At 37.1% G+C, this 22046-nt stretch overlaps 2 protein-coding genes across 5 annotated transcripts in view; one reads left to right on the top strand and one right to left on the bottom strand.

Annotated features, from left to right (window-relative positions):
* The first annotated feature begins 597 nt into the window (after window positions 1-597).
* rec114 (REC114 meiotic recombination protein) lies at window positions 598-5437 on the top strand. Its single transcript, XM_007576110.2, has 5 exons — window positions 598-688; window positions 2869-2952; window positions 3200-3370; window positions 4264-4341; window positions 5093-5437. The coding sequence occupies exons 1-5, from the start codon at window positions 635-637 to the stop codon at window positions 5255-5257; spliced, it is 552 nt and encodes a 183-aa protein (XP_007576172.2). The 5' UTR covers window positions 598-634; the 3' UTR covers window positions 5258-5437.
* Window positions 5438-6195: 758 nt separating this feature from the next.
* The window catches only part of nptnb (neuroplastin b), a 35567-nt gene continuing 19716 nt past the window's right edge, over window positions 6196-22046 (bottom strand). Inside the window, exons 2-9 of one of the 4 annotated variants that reach the window (XM_007576084.2) lie at window positions 21477-21824; window positions 16974-17148; window positions 15189-15283; window positions 10410-10543; window positions 10028-10301; window positions 6886-6907; window positions 6695-6768; window positions 6196-6593 (exon numbers count right to left, since the gene is read on the bottom strand). In XM_007576084.2, the coding sequence (XP_007576146.1) occupies window positions 6708-6768; window positions 6886-6907; window positions 10028-10301; window positions 10410-10543; window positions 15189-15283; window positions 16974-17148; window positions 21477-21824 (1109 nt within the window). In that variant the 3' untranslated portion in view covers window positions 6196-6593; window positions 6695-6707. Of the gene's footprint in view, window positions 6594-6694; window positions 6769-6884; window positions 6908-9490; window positions 9531-10027; window positions 10302-10409; window positions 10544-15188; window positions 15284-16973; window positions 17149-21476; window positions 21825-22046 lie in introns of those variants that run through there. The other 3 variants (XM_007576085.2, XM_016662932.1, XM_007576087.2) reach the window with 3 other exon arrangements.

Raw genomic sequence — 22046 nt, 5'->3', positions numbered from 1 at the left:
TTGTTGATGCTATTATCAAGAAGTGGAAAGAACATGTTTTGAGACTAGTTGTGTCAAATCAGACACAACTAGTTGATCCCTGCAAGATTACAGACAGAGGATGGAAAATAATTATATGAAGAGCTGGTCAAGGGCTACTTGTAGAAAGCTTTAGAAAGATTAGCAATTAGCAGGTTACTTATTTTTTCAAAGAAAACAAATAGTTATTAAATCAACCTCCACAGGTTGAATGACCACTCACCATACAAGACTCTGCTGTAGAAAAGGCATGTTGAATAAAATAATAAATAAAAATATTCTACATAAAATAAGTGGCTGCATCATTCATTCATTCCCTTTAAAGTGATTGACCTATTACAATAGAAGTCCATCCAATTGGTGTTTGTAGTCTCACATTGAATGGAATGGAAATCACCTGAGTTCAGTGAGTGTGTCTCAAAGAATTGTCATATAAAGACAACTCTGTCTGGAAAGTCCAGACATGTGGGAGACTCCATGGTGAAGTGGACGAAAGCTCTTTGTAAAATGAAACATTGAGCAGCTGCAGAGTGAAAGAAAATGCAGACACTCAATTTATTTTCCTGTTTTTATTTTGCAGGTTTTAGAGGCAAAGGCCAATGAACCTAAAATCGTCATGACTTTGTTGGAATCTGGATACTTGCTGGTGCTGCAAGGGCAAGAAAACTTGGTAAGATGCTATTGCGATGTGGTTGAATATTGCAATGATGATTACAGTTGCAATTATGGTGCATTATGAGTACTCTTGTCTTTTCCTATCATCAGAGTGACCCTAAATCAATCTCCTTAAGTTTTACCATCTTGATTATCAAAGCTTACTAAATTTATTTTGGTTTACATTTAAAAGTATTTTTGTAATAATTAATAATATTTCAGTAAGGAAAACAATTAAATTACTATCAAAGCATTTCTGAGTCTGGATAAAATACTTCGCAAGAAGCTGGAAAGTCTAACACAGTCTATGTAGTAGAACAATGACAAATTGTACTGATTTTAAAGCAGTTTAATGGGCTAAGCAAGTGCTGTATTATGTTGTTTGTTATGTGATAACTGATTGGAAGAGCTCATACACTTGGTTGCACCTTGTGCTGCTTGAAGGAAATATTGCTTCAATATTTTTTTTTCATATTTTAAATGTTTTGGCATGGCTAGAACCCTTAGCAAGTAAAATGTTTCACTTTGACTATCAGTGTCACTGTTTTTGCCTGAATGTCAACTGTTTTGAAAATGTAGAGTTTGAGTTGACAACTGCATGACAGCAATAAAGAAAAACTGCAACAGTTTAAATTCTGAGTTGGTTATTGATATTAAGGAATACATTTTGAAACATGCATTAGTATGTAAACTGAAAATGTCTCTTTTCAGGGAAAAACCATGCCCTTAGCGTTTTAGTCTAACATTATAGTTGTGATCCAAGCTTGAAACAGTTGAAACTCCAGACATTGCATTGCACATTTGCACCACACTAGCCCAAAGCTGTAGGGAATTAAGGCTGCAGCTTGTGAATGACAAAGTCTGACTTCATCTTTTTAAATAAAGCCTGAAAACAAAGTGCAAAATTTTGCTCCACCCGTTCCATGGCACTGGACATAAATATTAATCTGTTTTCAGATCAGAGGGTCTGATGAAGGCCGAATAAAATATTCTGCTGAAGAGTCTGACATTTCTGATCAAATCTGATGGGATTTGACTGCATTGTTTCGGAGGAGCCAAGCCAAATATTCTTGGGTTCAAGAATGTTACAGAAAAAAAAAAAAATCATAGTTTTTTGTCACAAATACACATAAGTTATAAACCTTAATAATGTTTTACGATTTCACACTTATTGTCTTTGCAACTTTAGAAGTCCATGCCACACTAAAGCTGAATAAAAACTGATAAGAAGCAAAAAAGAAAAAAATAATCTATGATAACCATGCAATTTTCTATATACACATCTTTCCATTGTTTTTGTAAAAGTGGAAAGATGTGTGGTTTGTCCTGGGCAACAAACCATTTTTGTTGCCCAGGACAAAATAAAAGGTTTCCTCTGACCTGCAGACTGCAGTTTCAGGTAGCTCTCTGTCTCTGATTAATAATGTTCTGTGAGGAGACATGGCTATCTTGCTGTGCTAGGTTGACAAGTCAGACATTTATTCAGGTCAGACAGTAGAGAACATTCACTAAGGAGCATTCACTGACTGCTCTATTACAGACTCCTGCAGTTTGTGAAGGAAGTTTTCATTCAGAAACGTTAAGCCTTAAAAATCCCAAAGAAGATCTCAAAGGATCCACATCATATTGGCTTTTGAAATGACAGTTAGTCATAAGAGATTTGAATATTCAGTTTTAAATGTGAATATTGCTTAGTGATCAAATGTCATCGAAGTCTGATTGACTAGTTGTGTGGAATTGTGGTTATTAGGTTAAATGTGAAGGAACCATTCAGGCAAAAGGTTCCCAAAATGTTGAACATTATGTTCCCTTTGGCAGTTTTTAAAATGTGTTTTCTGTTAAATCATTAGTGAAGTGCAACGCTCTGGGTCCAGTGCAGTGCAGTTGTTTAGGAAAGAAATTAACTAACTGCTTCTACTTTAAAACTAACCACGGCAAAGCACATTTAGCAGACAGACTGTAAAGCTATTGTTTTTCTTGCTGAACCCCTGGAGATAAATGACTAGATCAAAATATGAAGTTTTGAAGTTACTGAGTAAACAGAGACCCCTGCAGACAGTTTTGGGAAACATTTAATTTTAGCCATTGTCTCTTTTGCTCTTGGGTTCTTATTTAAAACATATATATTAATTTGATAGTACAAATCAACTTTTTTTCCAGGTTAGTAAAGATGTTTCATTTCTTTTCATTTTTCAGGCCACAATCCCTTTGCATGACGGCTCCAACTCTCTTAAAGTGCAGCACAAATCTGATAACCTGATGATCCGATTTACTGTGAAGGTAAGCAGCAGACTATTAATGTTTTCATTTAGTGCGATCCATTCCAAACTTTAAACAATGCATTGACTAATTATTACAAAATCAAAAAGATATTATTGATATTACTATACAATACACAAGCTTTGAATTGTTATTTATGAATTAATTTTACTGATTAGTGAAACAAAACATACAAACCTCAGATGTTTTCATTGGCATGACTGGTTGACAGAGACAGACGGTGTGCAAATCTTTTGGACGTGTGCAGGGGGAGAGCCGCATGATAAGGATGCAGTTTGATGGCAGCAGCACAGCAGAGGCCGTAAATCAGTGTTCAAGGGCTGTGGAAAAGTTGTCTGCATACGTTCCTGTCACCTCTCTGGAAGTTGCTGCGACACATCCAAATCAGCCCCCCACTGTGGTCCCACCAGCTGCACAGGTTGCTAAGATGTCCTCTCAGCAAACACAATGTATTTTTTTCAACGCTAACCAGACTGTTTTTCAAACTGTTAGTCTGTTAAGCCATACACGTCCCAAAACTAAGCGAAATACACTCATGTTAAGTTTTGGGTTAAAGTTTAGAACATGGATAAAATATTCACACTACTTAGATTGTAATAATAGATTAATCCGATTTGTTTTGGTTGTGAAATAGGCTTTTTGTAAGCCATAATTGAAGAAGCTCACCACAGTGTTTGAAAGGATTTTGACATCAACAGTACAGTAGCAGTAAGTCCTCGCTAGGTGGTGCTATTTACTATATTGTCTTTTTTGTGGGGCTGATAGGCCATTTAAATCTGTAAGAATCATTAAGTAATTCCAGATTTTGTATGGGATTAAGTAAAGGCTTACCATGAAAACACAAATTTAGATAGGAAAATTTAATAATAATAGGGTTAGACTGACTAAAAATTACTCAAAAATTAGTATGCCAGTCTAATATTAGATTATAAAATATAAATCACCCCATATTAAAAATTCAGAGATAACTGTAAGAATGAAATAGTTATGTTCTTGAATACACTTTTGAGTAGCATTAAAAATTTGCTAACTACAATTTGGCTTCAAAGTAAAACATGCAGAACTTCTGTGCTTTAAGTCATTAAACATGAAGGATTAGGAAAGAAATGGAGTCCGCCATGGTGCTCAAGTTGACCTTTAGGAGACGTATGCAATGCAGAAGTTCGCAGAGAAGATGAAAGGACTTTGAGAGGTGGAAAATTTTCAATTAGTAATGAGGTCATTGATTGGTCTCCCTACTCTGTGGTGTCACGCCGCATCTGTCAAATCTTTATTTTTTCCTTCCTCACTTTCTCTGTCATCTTCTGGCAGCAGGCATGTCAGAGAAAGAATGGGCAGCCTGAGCCTGAAGCTGTCCACGGCTCTGTGTCCATCAAGCGTCTTACCGAGGTATTAAATGTTGAAACTCTGACACATTAATCTGCAAATCATCTAAAATTAACTGGTGCTACATTTGCTATAAATAGCCTTTTAAATCTGTAGTCTTGTAATCATATCCTTCCTATAAGGCTCTCAGCTCTCATCAACACTCCCAGAAATACATGCATGGATCAATAAATTAAGATTGATACATTAATTATGTTTCAGTAATTAAACTGAAAGAGTGAAACTCATGAATAGAGTCATTATACACAGAAATATATTATGCAGGTTTTTGTTTCTGTTATTTTTGATGATTATGGCTTACAACAAATTAATTATGGTGGAGTGAGGTGTTGGGCCGTTTGAGATTCAATTCCCGACTGTGGAATCCTTCTTTCTTTCTTGTCTGAATACTGTGAATGAAGGCTACTACCGGCAAAGCATCTCTCCATTAATTTTCTTAGATACAGCACTCTATGAACAACCTATGTCTCTAGCACTGACATTTTGTGGCTTACCGTCATTGTGAAATGTGTCAGCAACTGTCTGCTGCTGGGCAGCTGTCAAGTGAGAAGTCTTTCCTATTGCTCTGTAGGGCATAACAACTATTGTTATTGTGCCTTCAATAATCACTTGTATAATGAATCTATATATGAGTTTTCACTGAAATAAATTAACTTTGTGGAAATATTCAAAAGTCTTTTACATATAGCTGCATGTCTTTCAGTGAGATTCTAACCATTAGATTGACTGGAGTTTTTCTCCTTGCATCCCACAGCACTTCCTGGGAGAGACTGCACTGGCTCTCCCTAACATATACAGTCCCTGTTCTTTGGCATCAGGTGACTTGGAACCCCTCCTGCGGGTCTGCCTCCTGGATCCCAGCTTCCCTGCGTTTGTAGAGAAGGTACAGGAGGAGCTGGAGAAACTGCAAGAAGAGTGAAGAAAAATCTCACTGCTCGCTGAAGGCAGAAAGTTCAAGTCAGTGCCATTATGTTATGTTGTAAACTTTGTGTAGGCAGTGTTCAGCTTAGTTGGCCATCAGTGAATCTAAAATCTTATCTCACAGTAATTGTTATATAACACAGATGATGCTCTCGATTTACTTAAATATTTGAGATCTTGGAGAAAAAAAAAAAAGAAACATGGCATGGTTTTTGACATTGTTTTTATTCAGAAAAAAAAAAATGTTGGTCTCACTCATATGTTTGATCGTGGCTATATGCTCTGGTCCCTCAGTTCACATCCCGAATCCAGGTCCTTTCCCACCGCAACACACATGGATACATTGTATTGAAAGAGGAGTCATGCAGCTACAGCAGTGAATCTATGCCAGCTTTCAAGTGATCCCACAATATTAAAGCTTCACTGAGTAAAACAAACTGCCCTCCATATACCTATTTAAGAATACATATTGCATAGGATTATAGCCATGCTATACAGTTAAAGAGAGAAAAATAGAAAGTAAAAATCAATGAATTGAAATTGAGAATTATAAAAAAAATATTTTTTTTTTACATATTTCCTATCATTTGAACACTCATACTTCAACATATACAAGACACCTAAGTTACTCTGGAAAGAAAATAGAAATAATACAGATATCCTTTTCGTTAAGATAGTTAAACACACAGTAGTCATTTTCTGTAAGCACTCTCAATTAAATTTAAATACTGCCTGTCATTGAAGCCCTTGCTTCACAATAAAAGTTCTGTTAAAAGTAGATTTTCTTCTCACAAATTAAATATTTTAATGACAATGATATGCTGTACAAATTGTTGATAAAAAGTATATATATATATATATATATATATATATATATATATATATATATATATATATATATATATGATGACTCCATAAAAAACAGGTAGATTGGATGCAGAAAAGCCACACGAGGGATAACAACAGAAAATGTCTATTCTGAGTATCCTATTGCGTTATTATCTTGCATGCATTGTACATGATATGTAATACAAAAGGAATCACCTCAGTTGAGGATATGTTAAAATTAATAAAGGAGACATCAACAGCACATTGGAAATGTGTACACCTTTGTGGCGTGTTAGTCATTATTCATCATCCTGAAATTGCCATCTAAGACTGGATAAGGCATGCTTAAGACAGCCATTACAGTAAGTTCTTATTGTTGCCAGTGTTGTGCTGATATTGTTTCTCATAGAATGAGACAGGATATGGGTTATTCCACACTGCCTGGAGTTTTGTCAACCTCTGATACTTTCATGTAGTCAAAAAAAAATGCAGTTTATCCATCTCATCTGTGAAGAGAAAGTAGAGAGAAGACTTGAATATGGGTTATCCTCTCAGTAAGTTCTGCATTTATTCCCCCTCCCCACCATCTCTTACAACACAGTCTTACTTGAGTAAATTGCTTATTTTGTATTCCTCTGGCGTATGTTTTTGTCCTTGTGGTTGTTTGTTGAGTTTGTTTTCCTAGGATAAAAGCAGATAGATCACAGTGACGTAGCAGTAATAAATCACAGATCATACATTGCCCACTCCTTTTAAACGATGTCTAATGCACAGTATTACAAGTATTTATTTACTTACGCTGCTCCGACTGGTTCATCGTCTTTGACGTGGGAAAAAACAAGACAAAAACACAAATAGAGGTCAAATGATAGAAAGGAATACAACAGAAGCAGAATATACGTTTACTGCTGATTTTGATCCATTTTTGTTTTGTTTTGTTTGGGGTTTTTTTTTCAGACGGAGTGTTTTGAGGTTTGTCCATTTTCAGAAGTTTGGTAAATCCAGAGCAGTGATTTTGGTGGTTTTGTGCATTACATTCTTACAAAGGTGAGTTTATAGTATTTGCTACTGAAGCAAATACTGTAAACAAATTCATAAATGTCTATAAAATCAGTTTTTAAGCCAAACATTATAAACTTAACCTTACATAACTCTCATGGGTTTCTTGTTTATTTCAAATAAAGGCTGTGTAGGAGTGCTACAGATGGCTCATTTAAAGCCATCTTTTAATTACAATTAGCAGTTTTAAATAGACTTGGATGAGGCATGATAGATGTTGCTAGTTTGCAATTACTTTGCATACTATAAAGCAATAATATAGTGTAACAGACATTAAATATTAGTCTTTGTGGTAATAGGGAAGTAGCATAGGTGCCATTGTTACAGTGTTGCAGAAAAACAAACAAAGCTGGTGCTGAAAGTTGCTGGTGGTAGAAAAAGAATGGTTTCACACCCCTCAGCCTTGGGGTATGTAGGGTTGTTGGTGTTTTGCAAACAAATGAAATGTGTCAGCAGGTACAAGAAGTAACCAGTCACAGTAAGATATTTTCCATGCAGTTATTAGTCAGGGATAAGCAGCATTAGCAGCATTCCATGGCATTAAAATGGAGCAGATTATGGCAGTTATAATGTTAGACCAAAAAAAGAAAAAAAAATGGTTCTGTCAAGAGGAGAAAAAATCTGTCGGCTTATGCAGTTTTATCACACTTCATATGTATACAACACAAATTTACTGTTATGCCTTTGCAAGCACACTAACAGCTTTTTGCTGTGTGATTTTAGTGGTTTAACAAAAGATCTGTGAAACATCAATTGTGATTTCACTTTTACAAATAAAACATTTTGGTGTCTCTCTTTATATAACGTTTGCAGTTTAATAAGTTCATCACACAGCAAAAATAGTCATTTTAGCAGCAGGTACAGAGATGTCAGCCTTTGCATCAAAGCCTTTGGCTGTGGAGTTAAAAAGTGTTCCAATGCAGCTAAGCCATCAAGAGACTCGAAATTATAACGCACGCAGACAGGGGCCAAAACCTCTGGGAACAGTGGATGCTAAAAGGAGATTTGAGAAAGGCTGTGAGCTGGGATTCATCCTGATTTGAATGACATAAACATGGCAAATATAATCTACCTTAATCGCTTCAATTTTTTGGTTGACCAAAAACTGTGCACAGAGCTTATGCAGGCTAACCCCTTGCATATACATATAAGTATATATATTTTCCTCTTGCAGACTTTTTGCTCTTTCTCACCCGTGAATGTTTTGTATCTTCAAATAAATTTTAATAAAAGACAAAAATAAACACAAGACTGGTTTTACATAAGAAAAAACTCTATTCACCATTTAAGACCTGTATAATCTAAAAGTGGCCTAAACTTAAACTTTAACAATATTTAGAGATCAATGCATTGTTTTGTCTTGTTTCCATCATCCTGTGTGTGTTTGGCTGAGTGGGCCCCTGCCACTGGTTGAGCAGGGACCAGGCAGAGAGAGGTGGTGCAGGAGAGGAAGTCATGCTGATAAAGCTGTTTTAGGAACTCTCCACAATGGGCTGCAGCTACAGTTTGTTTAAAAAATGGATTTTTGTGGCTTTCTGCATCTTCTTGAAAAAGTTTTTGTGCTGAGTCAGCAAGACGAAGTGAGTTTGCTGCGGATCGGGTTGGCTTGCAGCTTCAGTAAGAAAAACAGAGACCTAGGTATCTGATAACAGATAGAGGGAACACTGCCAAGAAAAAAACCCAGCAGTCCCCAAAATATAGTTCAATATTATTATGTCCTAAACAGATGTATTTGCTGTAACAGATGTATTTGCTGTAAAACTAGGGAATGGATATGTTTTTCATTGTACTACTTGAAAACTGATCTAAGTCCAAACTATAGAGAGTGCATTAGAAATATTTCAGAAATGAAAGTGTACTTTACTCTTACTTACGTCACAGTGGTAAATCCTTTAAAAACTTATTCTGCATTTTCATTTTACTGTTTTCTTGTTCATTTTCTTGTAGCCTCTGATAGGAATGCATATCAGTCCTGTATGCTTGTCTGAAAGGTTCTGTTCTATTATTATTATTACTATTATTTTTCTTTGGCTTGGTGTACACATTCCACTTAGAAGCATTTTCACATTTAAAATCTGGGAAATACCTTGTATACCTTATATGTTTTTTTTTATTCATCTAAAATTTTAATTGCATATTGCATAATAAAAAATACATGGCTATTTTTTGAATAAAAACATAGATTATCAAAATATTTATATCTTATATTACATCTACATTAAGGAAATGGATCAGAATATCATTGGTTCATTTTCATGGAAGTAAAAATGTTTCAAATCAAAGCAATATATCATCCAAGATAAAAAGGATTGTAAATGGATTGTAGGCTGGTTTAAAAACATACAAACTGACAACAGATCTTCATAGCCATGCAGGATCTCTCACTTACCACCCATTTAGAATATGGTTCCATATGGAAGGAAGGGGAAAGGGGAAAAGAATAGTAACCAATTAAGTTAAAAAATTGATATTCTGGCAATATTCTGTACGTCTCGTAACTGCTGCTAGCTTGTATGACTAGCCAACTCTTTCCAGACCGAGCTTTGTCTAATTTCCAAGTGTGAATACATAAAGGTCACATTTGTATGCATCTAAACACGTGACCCAAAACAAAAAGGAGAAATAACTACTGAGTTATTTAATTCCCGTTGGTCTCTCCAGGTCTCCTCAAACAACAGAATCAACTTTGGGGTTCAAAGTTTGCTGCATAAAGCATGATGGTTTCTTCACCATCATGCTATTCCTAATCTGCTGACAAAACATCTACAGATTTACTGCCAAAAAGCATAAATTTTCTCATAAAGTTTGTTTTCACATGTTATAGTTTAATCTCCCTTCAGATTATTACTCATAGTTGCTTTCCAACTGAAGATTTTCTTACCATCAATAATGTCATCTGGCCTCTTGCGTTTCTCATACACAACGATGATGACTACGAGGATGATAATTTCTGCGAGCACTCCCAGAAAAGGCCAAAGCGGCGCAAGATGGCTGCGCACTCGTAGTATCGTGGTCTCCGCAGTGTTCCCAATAACATTGGTTGCGTTGCATTCATATATTCCAGGATCCGTGGTTATATCTAGGTTCAGTATGTTGATCTCTGTGTAGTTGTCTCTGTTTGTGATGAAGAAGCGTCCTGTGGAGTTGTCAATATCCTGAAAAACAGTGACCATTTCTCAAAGTAAATAATAGTTAAACGATGTTAAATTCTTTGAGCTACAGCATCTGCGCATATTTTTAGCTTTTTATAATTTGATATAAACCTTGTAAGATGTTCCGTCCACCTTTCGCCACGTCCAAGTTGGGTGCGGGTAGCCGACAGACTTGCAGTACATCATTGCATTTTCCCCCTCGTTTTTATTTTCACTTCGCTTGTGCCCCGTGATGTAGGGTTTTGCTAGGGTTGCAAAACAGATCATTAACAACTCATCTAGAGGAAGAAAAACCATTCATAGAAAGATTTACATTCCTACCAAAGGACATAAATATGAAGAGAATGATTATCTGTTTTAGTTTTAAGGGAGTTATTTGTGTCTGTATGATTCAAAAGGGCTTCTAACCCAGACTGTTTTTCTGTATCTACTGAGCTTTTTTCTCTATAGATGTTTCCATTAACTATAATGTGGATGCAGCACAGGCTAAGCGGCGTTTGCAGGTGCAGCTATTAATTTTTCACGTCTGTTATAGTGAGTCACCAGCAGAAAGCTAGTGAGTTGTTTACAAGAAGGAGCACTAATTAAGCTTTCAAAATCTCAACAAAAGACAACAGGTCACAGGCCAAAACCAAGAGTGGAAGAAGTTTACAGCACATCCTTTCTCCCTGGGGAATGTGTGTCTCTCGAGGATGTGGAGAAAGGGGGCTCCGACAAAAGAGCCATCATGACTGGGAATGTGGTATCATGTGTTTCAACACAACATGGCCGTCTCTGTACTCAGCTTTCAGACTGCAGAGGCAGACGGAGCAGCAGATGCATTCAGTTCTTTTCAGGTTCTGTATCTCCTTGGACTGCTGCTCCAGCAGCTTTGCAAAGTGACTCTGTGTTGATTTTTTCATGAATTTCTTTTCTAAACATGTATAACACTTGCAAAAGTATTTACAGCCCAGAACATTTTCACATATTGTTGTGTCACAACCGCAAGGAGAGTATTAAACCAGAGAAGAACATAGATGCCCACCTCAGGAGGGAGAATGTTATAAAAAAAACTCTAACACATAGGTGTTCCACTTTTTTTTTTGATTTTTGTAGATTTATCTGAAAAAATGCAGCAACGGTGTGATTTCAATTCTAACCTACAAAGCATGTTGTGTATTGGTCTTCCAAAATCCCAATCAAGACTGTAGGTGTGTGTAGGGGTATGAATACTTTTGATAAGCACTGAATTTAATTATTTTGTTATATTTCGTGGGTCCAAGTGACATAAACTGGTAAATTACATGCAAAGATATTTACTTTCCCTATAAACTCAAATTATTTTATGAACTGTACTATACATCCTCCAGCTAAATGCAGGGTCTGTTGCTACATGGGACAAAAGCATTTCAATACCATTCGTATCGAGGTCAAGGATGGGGGCAGGGTTGCATCAGTATAATATGAAAGCCTCCAGATGTTCCCATTCACAGTAATTTGACAGTAAAGTCCTAAAATGAGAATTTTAACATCAAAATAATGATCAAAGCTAACTCTCTGTAATGAATGCTGATTATGAAAATATATCACAAGGCAAAGAAAAGCAATGATAACCGATTAGTAAAATACTCTGTCCCCAAGGTGAGACACCTTTTAGCACCAAGTTAGCCGTTTTTCTCTAGTCTTTGACATCACAGCAACTGAGTGTGAGAAATTTTCAGCAGTGTGTGGAGGGCAGGAGGGCTCTGTGCTCTTCAGTGACATCAGTTCACTCTAATTATGGTGCACACGTGCTCCCAGAGCAGGGGAGTGGCCAAGCTTACTTATGTGTTATCCTTACTGTGACATCTCTGTGACTGACAGAGCACAGACAGCCCTTTGAGTGGTGCTGAAACAGGCAGAAATCTCCATTTCACACTCCTGATTCTTGATTAGTAATTTCCGTGAGCCACACTGTGGTAAAGTGGGATGAAAGTGAGAGGGATGAGTGAAAGGGAACAAGGTCAAAACTGTCAGAAAATTTTTTTTCCTGAGAAGATGAAAGAACAGACATGATATATATATATATTTTTTAAAGCGCTTAATCATATCAGTTCTCACATTTGGTATTTTGATTCATGGAAAGATTTGTTGTGACGCTTTATTATTTTCTTGAAATAAAACTGACTGAGAAAGGTGCTTTGCCTTACATAAAACTTGATATGCATAATAGGACCAAATATGTATGAATAGTAAGCTTCATATCACAGACAATAAAGTCCACTCGTGCCACAGAGATGGCTGGGCCTGTATTCTGAGCCTTAATCCTACAACATCACAGAACCCTCCATCTGTTGCCTCTGAGCCGAGTCCTGCAAGGATGAGTGTGCCAAGGACACTGTAGGCGAGGGATCTCAGTGAACTGCTGCCAGGAGCGCTGTGGAAAGCTGGCTTGCTTAACAGTGGGCTTGCTTACCTGGGTCACAGTGGATCTCAACCACCTCTAGAAAATTACAAGAGTTTGCGGACAGAAAAAAATGTCTTTTTTTTTTTTTTTTTTTTTTTTTTAGATCCAGCGCTTGTAACGCTTATGACATCAAAAGGCTGTTATTATAGTCTCTCTTATCTTTTTTCCATCAATGTCACCAAAAAGTCCTTCATTGACAGTTTCAGATACTAAATCTTCCCACTGGGGGCAGATAGTGAGCCTCAGCGGCCAAACCACTGCAGAAATAACAGTTTGAATGGTCACTAGTGCTGTCATCTGACAATCCAGTGAAAGCAACACGCACAGCTGTCATCTGTGTTACGCAATCAGGCTTCGCTACAAAGAGGCGGGCCTGGCTCAGTATGCACTACAGCCATGCTGCTGCAAATTGGCTTATGCACTACACAGGCAATCTTCTCTTGAAGAGGGTTTGACCTGCCCTTCCTCACAGAGGACTCCTTATTCAGGTTGATGGCTTCAGTGCTACCTTGAATGAAAACATTACTTTAAAGAACTTGCAATACTCCTTGTTGTTCACTTGAGTGAACAGGTTAAGTTCTCCGATTCAAGTTCTAAATATTTGAAGTTGACATTTAACATTTTAAAAAAGGCCTAAGGGAGTTTTTAAAAATTGTTCACACCCCATGAATTTTTCACATTTTGTCCCGTTACGACCCCACGCGTCTGTATTTTATTTGGATTTTTTGTGCTGAAGCAACACAAAATTGTGCATAAGTGGTAATTGGAAGGATAATCATAAATGATTTTCAATGTTTTGTATTTGCTCTAGGTCCCCTGTATCTTGACACATCTAAATAAAATTTCTAAGTAACATTTTTTACTCCATGGTTACCAATGAAGAATGGATAAATGTTTGGTGCTTAGATGTTTTATGGGACATAGCACAAAAGACTAAATGCTGCAAATGAAATTAAGTTTGATTCTGCAAAATTGGATATAAATATTTTTATTTTAAAAAAGAAAAGTAAAAAACATGTTCCATTTTTCTTCCACTTCATAGTTATGCACTGCTATGTGTTGGTAAAATGTTTGTTCATTATCATCATTTCATGCTATTTACTAAGAATCAATTACATTGGTTTGATTAATCATTTACTCAATGTTGACATTTGACCTTATATTTAACAGACAGTCTGGTTTGAGAATAACATGACACATTGACGGTTGTAGACAGTTGAAACTCCTGTTTCTCTGTTTTGAGACAAAGTCTGTGAAAAGAGGAAGTGGTGTTTCCAGGCGCTTTTTGCAGGGCTGCAAGAAATACCCAACTTACATGTAGCAGTGGGCATCACAAGTGTATGTAAGCACTTTGAAGGTCAGAAGAGACTCTGACCTACAAACTGTGTAAATCACTGCATTTTTTTCTTGCTGGTATGCAAGTAAATCTCTAAAAGAGGCTAACTCTTGTGGTTTCTGTCTTGGTTGTTCAAATAGTGGTGTTGGTTTCTCACATACAACCCCAATAAAATTACATCAACATTTGTGTTTGCTTTTTGAGAAAAAATATGACTAAGTTTAAGAGCTTTGAGTATTTTGCAAGGCACTGTTCTGATCTTTTTTTTTTTTTTTTACAAGCCTTAACAGTATTTATGGCAAGGTGTAACAAAATGTAACAGGATTCTTTCAGTCGTATCTTGTGAATTGCCTGCTGCAGATTTTATAGGTGGAGATGATTTGCTTTACTCCACTCCCAATTTCTCACAGGAACTCATCTTTTAGAATCTTACACACAAAGTACACCCAATAACCTATGAATGATGTTATTTCTGCATAAGAGAAGCTATGACACCGCGTTCACAGTTCACAGTCGTCCTGCTATAATTGAGAGAACTGATAAAACCCTACTTGACTTTCTTTTTTTCACTAAGAAACTAATGTAATATTCCTTCATCTTCAGCTTGTCTTGGAATATTTAATAAACCTTCTTTTATGCACCACCTTATTGCAAGTTATGTGCTGAACTAGCGCAGGTTATTAAAATACAGAATGCAGAAGTATCCAAATGGCCAGATGGGGCAAGTTATTGTATAAGGCGACAACAATTTGTATTTCCTGTCCTCTTTAACCATAACACTTCATTTTTATAGGTCACAGTTCTTATGAAAGTCTCCTTGTAACCCTTGTTCTTTGCATATTTTGGAGAGTGTGTGCACTCCCTGTCCATTTCACTAGATTGTAGTCTCAGTAAAGCCAAGAGTGACAACAGCCTCAGGTATTCTCCCTGTCGTCACCACTGCACTGCCCGGATTCAAGCATTTTTGACAACAATGACTCTCTTGACACAGCTTTTGGTGAACAGTTTTCCTTCAACATCCTTAATCTCTCTACAAGCTGCATATTATGCATATGTTTCTGTAATTACTAGACATTTGTTTGAACCATAAAATGTTTACTTTGGCTATCTTGTTCCAGAGAAAACTTACCTTTCACTTCAATTGTTGCGTTTGCATTTGGCGCTTTATCAAATGTGTAAACGCACATGTATTCCCCCGAATCGTCTGCTCGAGGTTTAGAGATTCTACAAGAAATAAAACAAAAAAACACCAACAAATAATTTTTTTCCACCAAATGAAAATACATTTTTTTTATTTACTGTTTTTACCATTTGTTTGTTTTTTTATTTACTGGACTTTTTGTAGTGCAAAAAGTCCAGTAAATTAAGGCATCTAGCTTTGAATTTACAAATCATAATGAGCTTTGACTAAATCAGTGAACGCCTAAGGAACTCACAAGGCCGTGAAAAAAAAAATCATGGCCTTTTATTCAGATATTACAAAACTGCAGCCCTGTATTCTGCAGGAAAGTGTGCTACAGGCATTTTAGCTGTAATGTTCAGAGTTTCACTGATGTAGTGTGACAAGGAAGTGACCAATTGGTCTTATCTTGTGGCTAGACAGAGTATGTGGTATGTCTATGGGGGCTGACAGTGGCTCTCTGCTAAATGATTATACTGTGTGACAGCAGGAACTATTTATTCAGGCAAATGACAGAGTGGAGGCTTAGTTTTATTGGATGGATGGATGGATGGATGGATGGATGGATGGATGGATGGATGGATGGATGGATGGATGGATGGATGGAGTGAGATGTGGGTATTAAATACAATATGTCATTTGCAAACTCTTAATTTGCAAATGACATAATTTGTGATAATTTAAAATTAAATGAAAACTACTTCTGTTTTTGAATTTCTATTTACTGATTTTAACAAGACTGAATGACTAAATTTGTATTTTGTGTTACACTTGTGCATATAAATAACACAATTTTGTGTTGCCACAAAACAAACTCTATAAGATTAGTTTGCACAATGAAAAAGAGATATGTAGATATTACTGGAAAGTTTTCTTCACCTATTGAATTGAAAATTAGAATGTCTTGTAAAAGAGATTTTTAATCTCAGTGAGACTTAGATAGTTTAATAAAAGTAACATACATAAGTTCAAAATAAATATACTGATTCTTTGCTTTTAGATTGATATACAGTATTTTAAGTGTTTGTTTCAGTTATTTTTGATTATGTCTTACAGCTAATAAACCCCAAATTCAACTTCTCAGAAAATCAGAGTATTACACAAGTACAGATTATAATTTTTCTTTCAATTAAGTTTTGCTACAGTCTTGGGAAAAACTACTGACTTTACACATGCCCAGCAGACAATAACAATAAATACTTGTTTTTTTTTTTTTGTTTTTTTTTTAAACTGCTTCTGTTATATGAGGTAACTTTTTGAACTGAGTTACTAAGCTATCTTAGATAAGAGAAACCTAACATTTAGAAAGTTATGATCTGTAGCTTCCTGAACATAAGTGATCGCACAGACAAGCTTATGGTGAGTTTTATTGTCATAGCCTTTAGTGCACTGTCTGCTTATTTTTAGAGTGGGGGAAATCTGCTGCTCTGTGGTCTGTGCTCCACTTTTTAAAAATCCCTCACCATCAGTCAACCAAGCAGAAAAACAAACCTGAGTTAGCATGCATGTAGCTGTGTGCACCTCTGTCACCTCCAGCTGAGAACTAATCAGTATACTGTAATGCCTCAGTCTATGCAAGGTCTTGATCTCCAAGAATGTCTTCACACCCCGCTGAGACAGAGATTACCTCAGCTCCTTTATTGCTCGCACAATGGCTTTATTTTATCTAAAAGTGCTGCATTAAATGGGTGTTTAGGATGAGCAGTGGAATGTGTATTCAAAGGATTTTGTCACCTGAACGATCTGGTTCTCTCTTCTCCCCGTGTGTTTGGAATCTCGCGTCCATTCTTCATCCAGAAACTGTCCTTGTGGGGCGTATGGGCAGCAGTCAGGTTGCAATGTAGGGTAACCGGTTTGACAGGTCCGTCCAGGGGCAGGACGATCTGATCAGAGGCATTGATCTTTGGTTCTGGAAGACAGACACAGTCAAATCTTATCCCAGAACTAGAGCTCGGAGATATTTAATGCTTTCTCACATGCTGTGGTGTGTTAGCTGTAGGCTGTGTGCTGTTTTTAAATGATCTGTGTAGGAGGGAGACTAAGAAGTGAAGTCCACACAGCAAATAAACAAAAGGCATAGTTAAGTGCATGACTTCTTTAGATTCAAATTTACTTTTAAAAACCTAAAGTGGTATTTGACAGATTAAAAGGGATGTTTGCTCTAATAGAAAAATTAATGGATGGGTTGTTTAAGACATTCTTTAATAAATCAGATTTTAAAATCGTCAGAGTACGTTTAAGATGTGATTGTTGTAGTGGCAGAGAATGAAATAAAAAAAGTGGGGCCATCTTTCCTATATTTGAAAATCTGACAGTCTGAAAGAGCTGGAGTCACCAGTATTTTCTAGTGCAGTACTGCTCCCTCTGCCATGCTTTTGCAACACACGTCTGGCCACCTGTCTAAAAGGAGGCTACTGTACCCTTTTTTTTTTATAAGAAATACACATTTGGACACTTTGAAACATTTTAGGTTGTAAAAAATACCAACAGTCTTTGTGTGAAAACTAAAACATTGCCAATAATAACTTTTAAATTGAGTTCTTTTAAAAGTACAACTGGCAAGCTAAAAAGAAATGTCTGACTATCTCTGTATGTTAAAGTAGTAGTAATTATTGATTTTCTGTTTTAAATCAAAGCAGTTAGATCAAATACTTTTTGTGTGTGTGTAAAGATCACACTATCAAGGCAATCATGCCACATAATTTTATTATCAGGCTCATGCCTAGATTCATGATAAAAATCAATTGCAACTCTGTAATAAGATACTTGTTTACTCATTTAGTTTCATTTGTAACCGCTATATTAAATGCTTCTTTCCTGATACCAACCAAAGCACTTGCTTTTTAGCCACAGAAGCTGAAGATGTTGTCTGATGATTAAGCTGCATTTCTAAAAATATGTTAGAAAAGATAATCAGGGTAATCTGAGCAACATTCTTACATAGAGTACATTTTTTAAACACAAGTTTAGATGCATATATGTGGCTCCTTGGTTATTGATTCATTTTATTTGGGATCCACATTAACAAGCATAGTGACATCTACACTGCTTTCCAGGCTGGTTATGAAACAATACCAGGGTTTATCACAGTAAAGGGTGTCATCTGAGAGCAAGGTGCCCTTTGCTCTGCCTTGAGTTGTGAGCAGGAGGCCTCCTCCGCACTGCCCCTCCCCCTTCTTCAGGGCGGGCCAACCATAGCAACAACGGAGCTCCCGAGGGGAGGAGCAGAGAGGAGAAGCATCATAATCCCACTACTGGCTGCTGCTGCAGAGCCACGAGCAAAGCAAAAGAGAACAAATGGGAGGCTACAGGAGGAACTAGCGAGACTGACAAATGACTTCTTTTAGCATTCGCTTCACCCTCTTCCTGTACATTCGGATGCTAAATAGCTGAGGGGATGCGTCTTCCCTCCCCCTTCACTCTCTCTTACAAAGGAGAGCCACATGTGCTATTAATAGTATCTTTGAGACATGCGTACACACACAACGTGAGGTACATAAATTAACATTTAGCAACGTGGCAGAGTGGTCCACTGGCAATTTTAATGGAAGGTTGTTTGTAGGACACGCTGTTGCTGCTATAAGTGGGGTAACGTTCTCATATGTGACCACATCTGGATGTAGTTAAAGCATGTGGCTCTGCAAAAGTAGAGATCAAGATGATTTTCTCTTGCGTTTGTGGTGAATTCCTGCACTCAAAAAGATGTTTCCAGTGATTGTCAAATATACTCAGCAGCCACTTTATTGGATACCCCTCTTCACTTGCTTGTTAACACAAACTGCAGAACTGCCAATCACATGGCAGCAGCTCACTGCATTTAGAGGTGGGGAAGATTGCTGCAGGTCAAGTTTTGGTGAACAATTTGAAAATATCTAAAGTGGTAGTTGTGTAAATGAAATGCCTTGTTGGTGCAAAGGGGTGAACTGGTTCCAAATGATAGAAAGACCTCAAAAGCTCCAAGAGCCACTCGTTACAACCAACTCTTCAATTGTGACTTTTAGATGTCAAGGTCAGATTAGTTTTGGTTTGATGATCCATCCTGTTTTGTATCAACAGTCCAGTTTGGTGGTTGTGTTGAAGATATTTTCTTGACACTTTAAGCCAGTTAGCTCCAGTTGTGAGTTGTTTAAAAATCACAACCAACCTGCATGTTATTGCTGACTTTGCCTTTATCATCAGAGCATACCTGTCTTCTGACAGCTACTTCCAGCAGGATTGTGCACCATGTCACAAATGGCCTCCAGATTCAGCAGATCCAACACCAGCTAAGCTCAATTGGAATTTTATTGAACAGGAAATTCATAAGATGATTGGATCTGTGTGTTGCTATAATGTCAATATAAACCAAAATCTCTGAAGAATGTTTCTAACACTTAGATGAATTTATGCTAAGAAAAATCAAGGCATTTCGGAAGGCAAATAGGAATCCAGCCCAGATTTATTAAGGTGAAGGTGTACCTTAAGTGGATATCTAATGTAAATGTTAAGTTATTTGTGATTAGAGTGAAAATTATACGTAAATGGCAGTTATCTTGTCTTGAATGTAATTAAGAAATATTTTAAGACAAACTTTTATCAGCGTTTTTGTTGAGAACCAAATGAGGACCAAAGAATCCCTTTTAATTTGTGTTCAATTATTTTGTGTAATTAATACTCATGTTACAATGACAATTAGCTGTAATACATAGTTGCTGTAGGCTTATGTTTCATAAAGTAATTTTTTTAAATATTTCATCTCATGCCATATTCTTTGACTGTAAAAACTTTGGGTACCAAAACTCAAAGATCAAACAAAAACATATTTATGCAGGTTTATTTCATATAGAATCATGCATAAAATAGGAATTACGCTTATGTGAAACTGCAAAATTTCACATTTCTATTACAAACCTTTGTAGGGTTAATCTATCGATATGATGATTTCTGGAATAGAGCGATTCACATTCAAAATCTTATGTGACAAAATTACAGATGCAAAAAGAGACAAACTGACTTCAAGTCTTCAAAACTGCAAACTATACATCCAAATAACTATTATGTATAGCTTGTAACATGGAATAATTTGCCTTTCATGTGTATATTCAAACATTTGTTTCTCAGTAATGACAAATTGTATTGTGTGAGGGAGTAAATTCAGAATAGAGATGAATTATGTAACATGTAAATGAGACAAATGCAGTTGCATTAGCCAAACATTAAATAACACAGAACTCACAAAAAATATGACATTTTAGCCAAAAGTCAGCACAGACCAGACTCCTCTAAACTTCTCAAAGCTTCGCTATGACTAACAACATTCCACATTTCCCTGTGCTCCAGTGGGCAGAGCACTGAAGCACACACAGATTAGAAGGGTCCAGCTGAATACGTGTGTGTGTAGAGCTGGAGGTTAGGGGATATAATGTCATTACTGATTCACAGTCACACACTTAATGGGTGAGAAGGCACAAGGTAACAAACTGCACTGACAGATCCAAAGAGACTGTTGTGTTGAAGCAAAAATTTCATCTTCAACAAGAAATGAGACACTCCAGGGGCCCTTGTGGTCGTACCGTTATTGGATTACCACACATAAATTTGAAAGCAGTAAATGTTTCCTTTTATCAGGAAGAAGTTGACAGCAGGAATCACTGTTTCACACCCGAATGGATCCCCTCCTTGTGTCTTCTTATAGTCCCATTTACACCATGCCCGGAGTGAAAAAGCTAAATCAAAAGCACTATTACTTCAAAGCACCACTAGGTTTCCACTGCATTTAGCTGGCAGGCAATGCTTTGAAGTAAATAAAACAATCAACCCAACAAAAGAGGCACGACATGATGGGAAAGCAAGATCACAAATGAATCTAGGAATAGAAAACAGGATGAAATCGGAATACAGAAAAAAAAACAATATAAGAGGAATGTTGGAAAAGGACACATGGCAAAAGAGAAATAAAGATCTGGTGGAAGAGAAGACAGAACAAGGCTAGATAAAGACTAGTTGTAGCTCTTGGGTTTGTGGTCATCTAAATTCTCAGGGGAATTTTGGGAACTCACTAAGAAAACATTAAGGTATAACCAAACTGTATCCAGAAACTAAGATATAAAATTCAACCACTGGCATGAAGAATTTAGAAAATTACTGAAGAACAGTAATTTCTTCAGTACTGTGGCTGGCCTCTTGCCTCTTTGAGATTGGAAAGGGTTTGACAGGGTTTGTTCATTATCTAGGCACTACAGCACATAGATCACTCACTCTGTAGCACTGATATGGTGGCCTGGGCGCGGATCCAGGTGATAGCCGGGTTTTGTCGGAGATCATTGCGCCTGGGGTCGTTGCTTGCCCTGCACTCATAGGTCCCCGAGTCCTCCAGTGTGAGGCGCGTGATGCCGAGCACACTGACCCCATTGGCGCCGTAGGCCGTGTTGATGGACACCCGGCGCTTCCGGGCTCCGTCCCAAAGCTGCTTGAAGGAGTCGGCCCGGTTGACTTCGGCGTACCACCACTGGATCTCTGGAGTGGGGTTACCGACCACCTCGCAGTACAGCTCAAAGGTGTCCCCGGTAAGCTTAGTCTCAGACAGTGGCGACTTCACAAACCCAGCTGGAGAGGAGGGGCGTTTCGAGATGGCAGGAAAAGAAAGGGGAGAAGAGGGTTAGCCCAGTCAAGTCAAGTCAAGATTATTAGTATAGCACATTTCAGCAACAAGGCAGTTCTAAGTGTTTTACATGATAAAAAACACAATATAGTAACCAGTTACTGGTTCTGATTCTGGGAATGCAGAATAAATTTGAAGGAGAAGAGTTGAGTGGTCTGGAAGGCTGA

Source organism: Poecilia formosa, unplaced genomic scaffold (genome assembly GCF_000485575.1).
Source record: "Poecilia formosa unplaced genomic scaffold, Poecilia_formosa-5.1.2 Scaffold396, whole genome shotgun sequence".
NCBI lineage: Eukaryota > Metazoa > Chordata > Actinopteri > Cyprinodontiformes > Poeciliidae > Poecilia > Poecilia formosa.
The sequence above is the reverse complement of the archived record's forward strand: the minus strand, read 5'-3'. Positions and strand labels throughout refer to the sequence as shown.

Coding starts and splice junctions, on each gene's coding strand:
- rec114 (XM_007576110.2), top strand. CDS start 635: ATGACTTTGTTGGAATCTGGATACTTGCTGGTGCTGCAAGGGCAAGAA. Junction 3,371..4,263: donor TGGTCCCACCAGCTGCACAG/GTTGCTAAGATG, acceptor ATCTTCTGGCAG/CAGGCATGTCAGAGAAAGAA. Junction 4,342..5,092: donor CCATCAAGCGTCTTACCGAG/GTATTAAATGTT, acceptor TGCATCCCACAG/CACTTCCTGGGAGAGACTGC.